This window comes from Onychomys torridus, chromosome 12, assembly GCF_903995425.1.
Source record: "Onychomys torridus chromosome 12, mOncTor1.1, whole genome shotgun sequence".
NCBI lineage: Eukaryota > Metazoa > Chordata > Mammalia > Rodentia > Cricetidae > Onychomys > Onychomys torridus.
The window spans coordinates 10,163,064-10,176,527 of NC_050454.1; the positions used below are offsets into that span (position 1 = coordinate 10,163,064).

A 13,464-nucleotide genomic window follows, 5' to 3' on the forward strand; every position below is an offset into this window, starting at 1 on the left:
CACTGCCATCTCACTAGTATTTCCACTTCAGTTTGTCTTCAGTTTTGAAATTTGACACTTTCTTTCCAAGGTAAGTTTTCTACTACATCAATTAAAATAAAGTTTTAAGATAAGTATATGTTGGTATTATTGTAACCAACATCTTGTTAATTATCACTGTCAATAAAGTTCTACTATCACCACAGACCCAAGCCAGATGTGTTAAGTTGACATGATTCTTTTAACTTCAAAGTTTAATGCTATAATCAGTGTCTCGGAAAAAGTAAAGATGAGTTGCTGCAGTGTACCCGAACCATGGTGAATCATGGCACACATTCTAAAACCACGATCCAAACATATCATTCTAGTTTAATAAGCATGGTGTAATAGCTCAGACTCTAAATCACCACCACTGCACAAAAGCCTGACTATCTTTACAAGTGCTGTTTGGCCACTGAAAAGTCATGCTCCAGTGCTAGGAATATAGAGAGTTGCCTTAGACGTGGTGTTTTTCCTCATGAGATACAATGGTAATGAAATGTGTGCATTTTTAGGCAGATGTGAGAGCAGCTGTTTGCCCTTCAGGTGTTTCTATGTATTAAGAGGCAAAAATATCCTTAAAGTTTCATAATGTTCCCACCTCAGTATTAAAACTTACCTTAGTAAATGTTTGATGGTTACCCTTTCTTCTCCCATGGATATTTTACTTGACGCTGTTATGTTCAGGACACCATGCTACGTCCTGGTCTCCAGAGAACAGCAATGCAGGCATCTGTCCTTGACTCCCATTTCAGCCTTTGCCATCCCTAGGGCACTCAGATACTCTGCTGCCTTAACAGCTTTCCCGTCCCTGTCTGTCCTCAGGCTCTTCACTCTGTCTGTGCTCTCCTGCTTTCCACATTCTCTTTCCAGTAGTTTCTCTGTCACTTGGTCCTGGCCCCTTATTTGACTTTCATGGCATTAGTTAGCTTATTAATTTTAATGAGCTTTCCCTTTTACCATCTAATTAGATTATGAAATCCTAAATTAGTGAACTTTTTGTTAAGTTGGTGTATTTTTAAATAATCTGAAGAAGTGGAATTTTTATTCTTATACTGGTTTTACCATGAAAATGTATTTCTGTAATTAGAAAAAGCAATGCAAATTTTAATTTACTCACATGTTTTCTCTTGGTATAGCTGTAGTCTTTTATTATTTGATTTTTTTCACTGATTTTTACTAATTTTAATTTTTTTGCAGAAATCTTTGATTGATATGTATTCTGAAGTTCTTGATGTTCTCTCCGATTATGATGCCAGTTACAATACACAAGACCATCTACCACGGGTAAGAGAAGGATGGACGGGGACCTGCTATCATCAGGACCTACTCTGCCTGTGGCCTCATAATCCTGCATTCCTGACATACCTTAACCACTGGCATTGTTGGCTCCTTATTGGGGCACCATAAAAGTAGATATATGTGTTTTGACAGAAAACTGTCAGATAATTGCCATTATACATTCTTTATAATGTTAAAATACCTGAGCAAAAAATTAAACATACAGATGAAATTTAATCTAATAGAATCCAAAGCATGTTAGTAAAATGTAAACTGGCTATGGAAAATATTTGTGGAAAGTTAATGATTTAGTTTTAGAAATAACTCTATAATTAGCAGTTTTCAAAACTAAAAAATTGACTATAAATAATGGATCCAAGTAATGCTTTTGCTGTTTTTCCTCAGAGTGCCTACATGCATCAATCCTCATTCTTTAAAAAAAAATCACTTATTTTGGCTATTATAGCTAGAGTTTTCCTGCCTGGCCCACAGTCAGGACAAATCTCTCTCACCCGCCAGGCACATAGACGATTAGACCCAACCAAGTAAACACACAGAAATTTATATTGTTTACAAACTGTATGGCCGTGGCAGGCTTCTTGTTATCTAGTTCTTATATCTTAAATTAACCCCATTCTGTTAGTCTATAACTTGCCACGTGGCTCGTTGAAGTGCTGTGGATATCGCTCTGTATAAATAAAGAAGTATAGGTGGGACAAGTAGAAAAGAGCATTCTGGGAAAGAGAAGGCTGAGGCGGAGAGACCTGCCAGTGGCCACCAGGACAAAAAAGATGTAAGGTACCAGTAAGCCATGGGCCACGTGGCAAAGTATAGATTAACAGATTAATAGAAATGGACTAAATATAATAGTAAGAGTTAGACAATGATAGGCCTGAGCAAATGGCCAAGCAGTTTAAATAATATAAGCGTCTGAGTGATTATGTTATAAGTGGGTTGTGGGACCGCGGGGGCTTGGTGGCACCTGTAGAGAAGCTCTCCAGCTACAGGCTTTAAAAATCGTAAAAGTTTTTTTTTTTAAATGATGTCATTCAAACTCTACTTACATTTCATTTGGTATCAGAAAAATACTAGTAAGTGCCGTTTGTCTTGTGATTAGGTTGTTGTGGTTGGAGATCAGAGTGCTGGAAAAACAAGTGTGTTGGAAATGATTGCTCAAGCGCGGATATTCCCACGAGGCTCCGGGGAGATGATGACCCGCTCTCCAGTGAAGGTAGGGGAGGAGGCCGTCTCACTGAAGGACCTTAGAGAAGGCACCACTTGAGCGTAACTTCACTTCGAAGAGGGCATCTGACACAGCATTTGGAAGTATTCCCACTGTAGCAGTGAGTGGGAGGCACCACCAGGACACATGTGCAGAGCCGAGAGGATAAGTGAAGGATAGCGGTGGGAAAGAGCATGGGGCCAGTGGTGGTCCAGGTGATACCGTAAGTCCTCTTGAGGGTATTCGGAATAGGACACAGGCTGCTGAGAAAGAGAATGTTGTGTTTATATGCTATAGTGTTTATGTGCTAGGTATCATGATCTAGTAAACTAAAAAAAAAAAATGATAAATGGAACATTGTAAGAAAAAGTCACTGAGGTAAAGGAGGCTTGTATCAGTGTGTGTGTGTGTGTGTGTGCACATTTACCATACATAAAACTACTAACATCTCACCAACAGAGGCAGGGAGATAGTAAATGACTGTAGACAGTTTGATTAAGCAAATATTTATTCAGCTCTTAATATATGCCAGCATTGGTGTACCAGGCATGTGCAACCTTTTGACATTGTGGTATTAAATACAAAACACTTGAGAACCATGCAGCCATGTTACCAAATAAGTAAATAAATATCTCAATGTTTTAACTAAGTTTATGGTTTGGTGTTGGGCCACACTCACAGTTATTCTAGGGTTCATGTAGCCCATAGGCCACAGTTGGGATATACCTGGCATGAGACAGTGTACAGTAAATTAAAGAAGATTCTTGCCATAAGCATAATAAATATTTACACTATTTAGTGTGTTATAAATGAAGCCAGTGGGGGTGACAGGATCCTTGTAGGAGATGTCACTAAGGTGGCATTTGAACCAAGATTTACAGAGAGTGTGGGAAGTAGTCGTGTTGCAGTCTGGTGCAGTTATGTCCCAGCAAAGACTAGCTGGTGCACGGCTCCTAAAGTGATGGAGCTAATACTGCTTGAGGAACAGTAAAGGGCCCGTGTACAGGGCCCCAGTGAAGTCCTCAGTGGCAGACAGGTAACGAATGGCAGGGATAAGCAGATCATTAGGGCCTGCCAGGCCACTTTACAGAGTGTGGTTTTATTTTAAATAAGATGGGAAGCCAGTGAAGTCTCAAACAGAGTTCTAGTACCTTCTAAAAGACTGGAGATCAAATGAAGGGCAGCTGGATTAGATGATACTTGGATGCAGGAAGTATTAATGAGGGTGAAAAGAATTGGTGGGCTCATGAAACGATTTTTAAAGTACAACCAACAGGATTTGTTGACAGATTGATAAGAAGAGACCAATCATCTAGGACTTAGGTTTTGACCAGAACAGATTAATGGGTGTTATTTGCATAGAAACATCTAGGTAGGTCCAGTTTGGGAAAGACGTTCCAGAGTTGGATTTTCTTGCCAAAGGGAGATAATAAATAGGTAGCTAGATGTACAGATTTAGGGAGTGGTCTGGACTGGAGACATAAGTTTTGGAGTCAAGATGAAATATCTAAGGATAAGATCTCAAGGGAGTGAATGGACATTTAGACTCAGGACCTGCTAGGCTAAGGAAAAGGAAGCAATTTGGAGCTTGAGAGTCTGGTCAGTCTGAACCAGAACCATGGTATCAACTGGGAGTCGGGAAAAGAAGTGTCCAAGAGGAAGGGACCTGAGGAGCTCGGGAAGGCTGAGCACCAGGTATTCGGTTACCAGGGGACCAAGTGAAGTGGCTGGGTGGTGTGGAGGCCTTCTGCTTGCTTCTGCTTGCTTCTGCTTCCTTGGTGAAATAAGTCGCCAGGTATCAGCTGTTAAGAGAAGGAGGAGACAGAGGCAGGGGAACAAAAGCAAAGTCTTTCTAGGAGATTGAAGTAACTCTGCTAATAAAGTTGGATAAATGAACTCACCAGGAAGGCTGTGGGCATAAACTGCAAGTGAATCTCTGTGGTTGGGGGATTGTTTATTGTTTTTCTTTCACATTCATCTGATAGAGGTCGAGATAAAGTAATTCAGAATGAGAAAAATGAAGTCACCAAGAAGTATCATCAGAATTGTGGTAGAAGGGGAGACAGTGAGGCGGCGGGTATTAAAATCTTCCAGTGATGTCCAGGTGGACCTGCAGCAAGGTGGAGCAGTGAGCAGTATAGTAGGAGTCACAGTGCTGGGGGTCTGGCCCTGAGCTGGACCATGCTGTGTGTTAGCGCTTCTTCCTTCAGTGATTGGTGGTATTTGGTGTGCGTCCATCCTACATCCATTATGCATCAGTGGGAGTCTAGTGTACTTCAGTTTAGACAGGTGAAGCCCAGAGTGATCCTGTGCTTCATATCGAGCCCAGTAATCAGTATAAAAACATTGGGAGTTCATCTTTTACTTTGCTACAGACACCATAATTGTAGAGTGTTGTTTTTATCAAAATGTCAACCGTTCAATTTTACCAGTAAAGACTCAGGAGCCAGATGCTGGGGTGAAAGCCTTCCAGCTCAGAGAGACAGCTAGGCGGGAGCAGAGCAGAGAGGAAACAGAAAAGAGAGAGGGTGGGGTCCATGTGTGACTTTTTAAGGCAGAGATTGTGTAACCACACGGCAGTACGCAGTCACCCACGCTCCCCTGAGGATGTAAGACGTTAGACCCGAAGAGTGAGAGCAGGATCCTAACATTCCTATCTGTGTGGAGTGAGACCTGAAGCAGAGGCCGTCAGGCTGTTTTCCCACCTGTAACACTTGTTGTATAGTTAATGTATTGAGAATGGTGACTAAATGAACTGTCCTCTCCCTGAACTCATCTCTGAATTCTTCAGGCTGTGGAGGGACAGTTTCTGCCTGGTGGTGGTCTGCAGAGCATCGCCTAGGGGAGAGGGGCCAGCAGCACCCTAGGTCATATGAGACAGAACTCACCAGTCTCACTGCAAAGTGTCAGCAAGGCGCCGCCCACAGTGCAGAGCAGCCGTGCTGACTGCTCCTGACTGTAGCATAAAGGTGCAGTGATTGGCCCTGTCGGGACTGGGCAGGAGCTGTGAATCACTGTCAGTGTGAATGCCTCTTACATGTTCCTGTCCTTTCAGGTGACTCTCAGCGAAGGTCCTCACCATGTGGCCTTGTTTAAAGATAGCTCTCGGGAGTTTGATCTTACCAAGGAGGAAGACGTAAGTAGAATTCAAATCAGATTCGTCTCTGTGCTTTATGACCCCTGTGTGCTCTAAGACATGTGAAATATTTGTCATTCAGATTGTCACAGGACTTTGTTCTTTTCCATCGATAGCTTGCGGCATTAAGACATGAAATCGAACTCCGAATGAGGAAAAATGTGAAAGAAGGTTGTACTGTTAGCCCTGAGGTAAGGGCAGCAATCCTCTCTCTCGGCATGATTTGGAGATAGCAAGTTCTTATGAATATTAATAATTTATATGGATGTGCTGTTTAGAGTGTAGCTTTTCCAAGGGTTTTGTTTGTTTGTTTGTTTAGTTTTTGTTTTGTTTTTCCTTTCTTTGAGACAGAGTCTCACTGTGTAGCCCGGGAAGGCCTAGAACTCAATATGTAGACAAAGCTAGTTGAACTTACAGAGATCCACCTACATCATAAATGCTGGGATAAAAGGCGTGTGCCACCCACCACACTCACAGATTTTTTTTTTTTTTTAATGCTCTAAATAATGTATCTTTGTAGGGAGACTTTTCTAGATCAATTACTTTGGGATCAAAAGAAAATAACTTTTCTGAATAAAAAAATAAAAGATCTGAATGAACAAGATAGAAAATTTTCAGAATATTTATCACCACAAATATTCTCAAGAAATTCATACCCCAAGAGACTGATTTTTTTTTTCCTTCCTGAATAGACCATCTCTTTAAACGTCAAAGGCCCTGGACTGCAGAGGATGGTGCTTGTGGACCTACCCGGTGTGATCAATGTAAGTACATCCAGAGGACGTGTCTCATTTTATTCCTGCTGTGGAAGCCGTTTGTAATGACACTAAAACCTTTCTCTTCAAGACTGTGACAGCAGGCATGGCTCCTGACACTAAGGAAACTATTTTCAGTATCAGCAAAGCTTACATGCAGAACCCTAATGCCATCATCCTGTGTATTCAAGGTAAGTCCCCACAGATACGCAACTGCAGCCACCCTCTCCTCTTAGGACATGAAGTGGCGCTGCAGTATCTGTCATGTAAGCATGCATGCACGTGTGTTCTCGCTGCTCCTGTCATTTTAGTAGTAAATGGAGCCGAAGATGTCACTTTTGACATCTTTGGGATTTTGATTGGCTACATTCCTAAAGTAAATGTATTAAGACCACATTTTCACACTCAGCTTTGTCATTATTACATGGTTATTTTTTTTTTCAGATGGATCTGTAGATGCTGAGCGCAGTATTGTTACAGACTTGGTCAGTCAAATGGATCCTCATGGAAGAAGAACCATATTTGTTTTGACCAAAGTAGACCTGGCAGAAAAAAATGTAGCCAGTCCAAGCCGGGTGAGGGGCAAGTTGTGTGTGTGTGTGTGTGTGTGTGTGTGTGTGTGTCGATGCTTTAGGCTCCTCATCTAATGGGAATGAAGACATTTATGATATGATCACATAGGTTGCCTTGAGTTACTAGTCAAATAATACACAGTGGTTAGAATGGTTCTCGGGTACCAAGTGTTACGTAACTGGTGACTGGCTTATTTACAAATGATAAATTCATATTCTGTAGTCCAGTGGCATCAGTCCTTATCCTCACTGCTACTACAGAGCATGTCTCTCTTTCCCACCTAAACCTATGGGACTGCCTCTGTGTCAGGTCCCCAGACATAGCAGCCTCAGGTGCGGTGATTCTTTCAAAGGACCCACAGGGTCACCACATAGTCATAGTTGCCACAAAGACACATTACAGAGTCATGAAGGAGAACATGCGTGGGATACAGTCTAGAGGCAGCCTGCTGGTGTCTCCAGGAGCCTTCTCTCAGAGGCTGGTCAGAGAGGCGGTACCAAAATTCAAAATTCTCAGAAGAAAACTGGTCAGCACATACCACATCCCTTGCCCAGGAATGCCAGCAGACCTTTTGTAGGGTCCTCTGGGGCCTGCTGTGGCAACTTGTCCTTGAGCCTCTTGCCCCTCTGCCTTGTTGTATGGTTTGCTTGTGAGCCTAGCCTTTAATGGCCAAGCCGCCTCTCCAGCCCTCCTTGCCTTATTTTAAAAGCAAGGTAGTATTGTTGTGGCAGTGTTGGTGCTCATGGGAAGAGGAGAAGCAAAGGAGACAGTGGCTGTGGCCTCCTTTCTCCCAGCGCTTTCATTCCTTCCTCTCTGGGGCAGTCACTTTGGACTTCACTGGACATGCAATCGAAGGCCTTGCCTTGTCTCACCACAGTGTTAATCTGAATGGGCGTCCAGAAGCGGAAATTCTCACATTATGTATGAATGATAGATTTATGTAAATATTTATTTTCCTGTGCCCAGACTCCATAGTTTTTTATCACACTAGAAAAAGGATTTTTGTCCTTAAAAGAGTTGGAAAACAATCTAAAATATATTGTTTCAAATAGGGTTAAGAAGAGACATTAGTAAAAGATAATCCTTGATGAGAATCTAGATAATCAAGGCCCACAAAAATGTATCAGCAGGTAAAGGTGCTTTGGCCAAATCTGAGTTTGATCCCTGAAACGCACAGAGTAGGAGAGAGCTGACTCCTACAAATTGTCTTCCAACCTCTACATTCATGCCCAAACGTACATATACAGATAAACAAATGTCATTTTTTAATTTAAGAGAGCAATTTAATTTTTAAATATTCAAAGCAACTAAAAGGAAAAAATAAAGCTATTTCTTGAGTGCTTCTCTCTGCCAGGCTTTGTGCAAAGTGCCATTATCTCATACCTTAGTAACCTTGTATGACAATGATCTCACATAGATAGGACACGGGCGAGCAAGTGCTCCAGCCAGGTCGGACTCAGCAGCACTAGGACTCATTCCAAGTTTTGATCTAGGTAGACACATTTTAATTAGATGCTTACTTAGTACAGTAAAGTTATCTGTATTTCCCTCAAATAACAATCAGAACACATTTATGTGCTCTTGAACAGATATGTGTATGCTGGTAAGTATATGTATGTAGAGAGGTTTTTAATATTTTGCTTTCTAAATTTCATGTTGTGCTTTTAAAAATTAAATCTATATTTCACATTTATTTTTCCAATCTGTTAAAACAGATACAACAGATAATTGAAGGCAAGCTCTTTCCAATGAAAGCTCTGGGTTATTTTGCTGTTGTAACAGGAAAAGGTATGCAAAGATGGAGTGTTATAACTTCATTTTAGCGTTTATTGCCTTCAGATAAATAAACATTAATTTTCTTGATTAAAATTTGGTCACCATCTTTCCTAGGAAACAGCTCTGAAAGCATCGAAGCTATAAGAGAATATGAAGAAGAATTTTTTCAGAATTCAAAACTCCTGAAGTAGGTATCCTGTACCAATATTCAAAGTCTCTACAGTGAGAGCTTAGCTTACTGTGCAGCTGTACTGATCATGTCTTGGAGCAGTTAGCCTTCTGTTGGCTCTTCGTCCACGTGGTGGTCTGTACCTAAGGAGGCTATCCTTGTGCACTCTTGGATAGAACTGGAAGCAGTCTATCACATGGTGCAGCAGATGGCAGGACAGACTGCCTCTGCAGATGTGAACTGAGAGACAACTCCCACACCTCTTACAGTCTTTTCCCTAGAAAGTGATTTTTTAATTAATGTTTCCCATTTTAAACATGTGTGCACATTTCTCTTATAATAATAGAAAAAGTTTGAGTGGGAGGTGCCACCGGGATATTCCTGAATAGGTACTGGAAGACATTGACAGAAAATAAAACACTGAACCACAAATCAAAATATATGGACCAAAACAGCAATTGAATTACACTGAAAGTTTCTACGTAGTTTCTGGAAATGGCCAAGCATGTTTGCTCCATATAGGTACAGAAGGAAGGACAGTTCCTGCAGCCATAGCCACGGGTTCTCTTTAGGACAGGAAGCGACGAGCCTGTAGAACTGTGCTGTCCACTGTGGCGCTCACTGGCCGTGTGCACATGCCAGACTGGCCAGTGTTTGATAGAACAAAAGCCATCCCTCAGCCACACTAGTCACACACTTCAAGAGCTCAGTAATACATGGGGCTGGTGCTTGTCTTGCCGGACAGGTTAGATATCCCAGTTCCTCACTGCAGAAAGTTTCACTGGGCAGCATTAGTGTGGAGTAAGTGCTCCTCTGTCTTTCTGGTCTCCTGTAGGACAAGTATGCTCAAGGCACACCAAGTCACCACGAGAAATTTAAGCCTTGCTGTGTCCGACTGCTTTTGGAAAATGGTTCGAGAGTCAGTTGAACAACAGGCTGATAGCTTCAAAGGTAAGCTGGCTTCTTGAAGCACGTTCACAAATCCAGGCATGTGATTTACTATTGAACAGCATGTGGAAAAAAGAGAAACCAAATCTTCTATTATACAAGAACTGATTTTCCCCTTCAGAGGCACCATTACAGAGTTTTCAGAAGCAGCGAGTTTGCAGCAGTGTTTAGAGAAAGCTTGATAGCCTGTGGAGAACTTGGATCCTCCCTTACAGGAAGAAGGGAAACTGGGAGGCCTGCGTTGTACTGTTTCCCCAAGCCCACACTCTTCTGCACCAAGTCTTTGCTTCCATAGCTGCATCCACTGAGAGCAGGTTCTCCTCCCCTCTTGCCATTTGGAAAGTTCACTTACTATTTATCCCACTTAGTCCTACAGCAATTTTGTGTTGTCTTTATTTCCATTTCACAGATGAGAAAACAGAGGTGCAGGGTAATTTACATAGCCAGTGCCACATAGCATTAGACCAGGATCTGAATTACAGCACCAGAGTCCCTTTTCCTGGCAGCTACACTAAACTGCTCCAGCTGTGGCCTTGTGAGCTGAACATGGAGAAACTACAGTGAGAGGACTAGCTGAGACAATTGTAACAGTAACAGCACCCGAACATCAGCACACCAAGACGCGCTCGGGGACCCGCTAATACACCAGTAACCTTCACAGTCAGACCGGGCATCTTCCTTTCTCCACAGCCACACGGTTTAACCTGGAGACGGAGTGGAAGAATAACTACCCTCGCCTGCGAGAGCTCGACAGGGTAATAATGTCTGAGTGCCCACGGTCTGGTGTATACTTCCATTCACTGTGTCCTTACAGAGTTGTTATCTGCTGAGCAAAATTGCTATGATCTTTATGATAATTACATAGGAGTATTTATCTTTTCTACAGTAATTTTAACTATTATAACTTTTTTTTTTTTTTTTTTTTTTTTTTTTTTTTGCCAGAGCTGAGAACCGAACCCGGGGCCTTGTGCTTGCTAGGCAAGCGCTCTACCACTGAGCTAAATCCCCAACCCCAACATTTTTAAATAATTAGGAATCATAGAATGTAAAACATGTTAAAGTGATTTCCGAAAAAATTACAAATATTCTTTAGTAGTCTTATTAATGTATACTTAGGTAATCTATTTTTTGTTTTTAGTTGTACATTAGCTTTTTACTTTGTTGGTATTTATATTGGACATGTAGAGTCTAACAGGAACCAAATATATTTTTCTTTGATTTTAAAAATAGCATTAGTTGTAAGATCCAACATTATCTTACTATTACTGATCACTAAATTGTGTGTGTTGGTTCTTTAGCATTTGTTATGTGGAAATGTTATATTAAAGAACTGTAGTCAGAATTGAAAAGGGTAGACATTATGACTGCTTCTTGATCCTTATCTGAGTAATGACATTCCTAAAGGAGACTGAGGTCATTTGCTAGTCTCGTATCTTCAAACCAAAACTTAGTCAACCACACCCTGTCCATGTCCTCCTCCCTCTTGGTTATCTCTGAAAATCAGACAGCACAGAAGTAGTGGCTTGTGACAATCCTAACTTGTCTCTATGTTGCCTAGAATGAACTATTTGAAAAAGCTAAAAACGAGATCCTTGATGAAGTTATCAGCCTGAGTCAGGTTACTCCAAAACACTGGTGAGTATGAATCCCTTGTCTCGGTATCTTTTCACTCTAAAGTAGAAGAAAGCAGTGAGTTTTGTTGCCTGGGTTCATCCCTCGAGATGCAGTAGGCAAAGAGTAAAGTGTGTCTCCTGTAGAAATAGCTGCATTGTAGTCTATCAACTGACCATCTGGACAGTAGCTTACACAAGGCTCCTTTTGAATCTGCTTTGTTATTTATATAGACTCATTTACAAGTAATTTCATAAAATTGTCATGAACTAACCTATCAGGACCAGTTATTACTGACTGGAGAATAGCATCAGGAACATTGATCTGTAAAGGAACAGTGGTATATGCTTTTTAGATGTCATTCAAGACTAGAAGTAACTGGTGATTTCTGTGACATGTATGTAGTGTGCTATGTACAATAACATTTTTTTTTAATTTGTTGTGTGTGGGTGTTTTGCCTGTATGTGTCTGTGTACCACATGCATACCTATTGCCCACAGAGGGCACAAGAGGACGCTGGGTCCCCTGGAACTGGAGTCTCAGGTGGCCACATGCTGCCTTGTGGGTGCTGGGAACCGAGCTCATTTCCTCTGATGTAGCCGCCAGCGCTTTCATCACTGAGCCATCTCTCCAGGCCCACTGTGTGTTAGGTTTTTATTGCTTCCTACTTTTTTAAATAAATTCATCCTTTTGAAAATTGTCATATGAATCCTAGGGCAAGCTATCATCTTCCATTTATGTTTTTCGTAAATGTAGACATTTCCTAAATTTATTGAAACAGGGCATTATAAACAGACAGACTAAACCAGGCATGGTGGCAGATGCTTGTAATCCCAGCATGCAGCAGCAGGAGGACGCAGGAGAACACAAATGCCAAGGCTGCCTGTGCTGCATAGGTGACCTTATAACCGCAGCAAGACAGGCACATGAAGCTCGAGCGAGCTGTGTATAAAGAGCCTGAAATTTTTGTAGTTATATTTTAATTAACAAATTCCTCATGCCTAAATTATCTTCCAATAAACCTGTGGTATTTAAGAACGTTGTCACTCGGCACAAAAACGATCCTTACCACCGTTCATGCTACATAGCTTTAGTACTTCCTTTTGCTCAGTCACTGATTGTCACATGGTGTCAACAGCAGCCTAAGTTTGAATTTGTTCTCACTGGTTTCCCCATCTCGGGACCCTGCCTTCCTCTTTCTTAAGTCATCATCATTTGCCAGATTCCTTACTCTCCTTGTTAAGAAAAGATATCTGGTCTTATTTTTACTGTTGACTGATTGGTCAAATATATAAGACACAGACTGTTTTGTTTCTTACTTATATTTAAACCAGTTCAGTGACTTTGTATAATCCAGTTAGCTCATAAAATTACAAGAGAGATACAGATATGTTGATGTGTACATAAGTAAATTTTAAATGTACCTAAGTATAAATAATTAATATAATACTAGTTGCCTTTCTAGATTGTATGAGGGTAATATACATAAAAGGTGATTTATAAATCATAACTAATGGACAGAGGATGCAACTCAGTGGGTTCTCTTCAGTGCCACTAAAGTGGGGGGAGCCCATAACTAATAATATTATTTATGGTAGGAAAAAAAAATGTGATCCTACTATAAATTGATGTATTACCTTAAGTGTGCTTAGTTTTGTTTACGTAGAGTAATGCTAAAATATTATGCATAGCCACACTGAAATAAACCTGAAAGATGAATCTGTTTTGTTTGCTACACAAGGCACTTAACAGCTATGAAAAGACAAGAAGTGACAATCCAGTGGAGAAGACACTGCTGAGAACTAGAACATTTGGTGGGTGGCTGAGAATTCTTAGCTGCCTGATCAGATGACCTCTAGTGAGTTTTCTTGATCGGCTTGTGCTTTTAGACTCTAGAATTTGACACAAAGATCAGAGTAGCCAATCCCAGCCTTAACTGTTGATGCTGCAATAGATTTAACTGCATTACACCAAA

At 41.1% G+C, this 13,464-nt stretch overlaps 1 protein-coding gene across 4 annotated transcripts in view; it reads left to right on the forward strand.

The window, feature by feature from the left end:
* The window catches only part of Opa1 (OPA1 mitochondrial dynamin like GTPase), a 74,191-nt gene that overhangs the window by 25,238 nt on the left and 35,489 nt on the right, over positions 1-13,464 (forward strand). For all 4 annotated transcript variants that reach the window (XM_036203482.1, XM_036203483.1, XM_036203480.1 and 1 more), the window contains 12 exons: positions 1,219-1,305; positions 2,417-2,530; positions 5,577-5,657; positions 5,774-5,848; positions 6,350-6,421; positions 6,504-6,603; positions 6,857-6,987; positions 8,701-8,773; positions 8,876-8,948; positions 9,766-9,881; positions 10,569-10,633; positions 11,437-11,513. In XM_036203482.1, the coding sequence (XP_036059375.1) occupies positions 1,219-1,305; positions 2,417-2,530; positions 5,577-5,657; positions 5,774-5,848; positions 6,350-6,421; positions 6,504-6,603; positions 6,857-6,987; positions 8,701-8,773; positions 8,876-8,948; positions 9,766-9,881; positions 10,569-10,633; positions 11,437-11,513 (1,064 nt within the window). The remainder of the gene's footprint in view (positions 1-1,218; positions 1,306-2,416; positions 2,531-5,576; positions 5,658-5,773; positions 5,849-6,349; positions 6,422-6,503; positions 6,604-6,856; positions 6,988-8,700; positions 8,774-8,875; positions 8,949-9,765; positions 9,882-10,568; positions 10,634-11,436; positions 11,514-13,464) is intronic.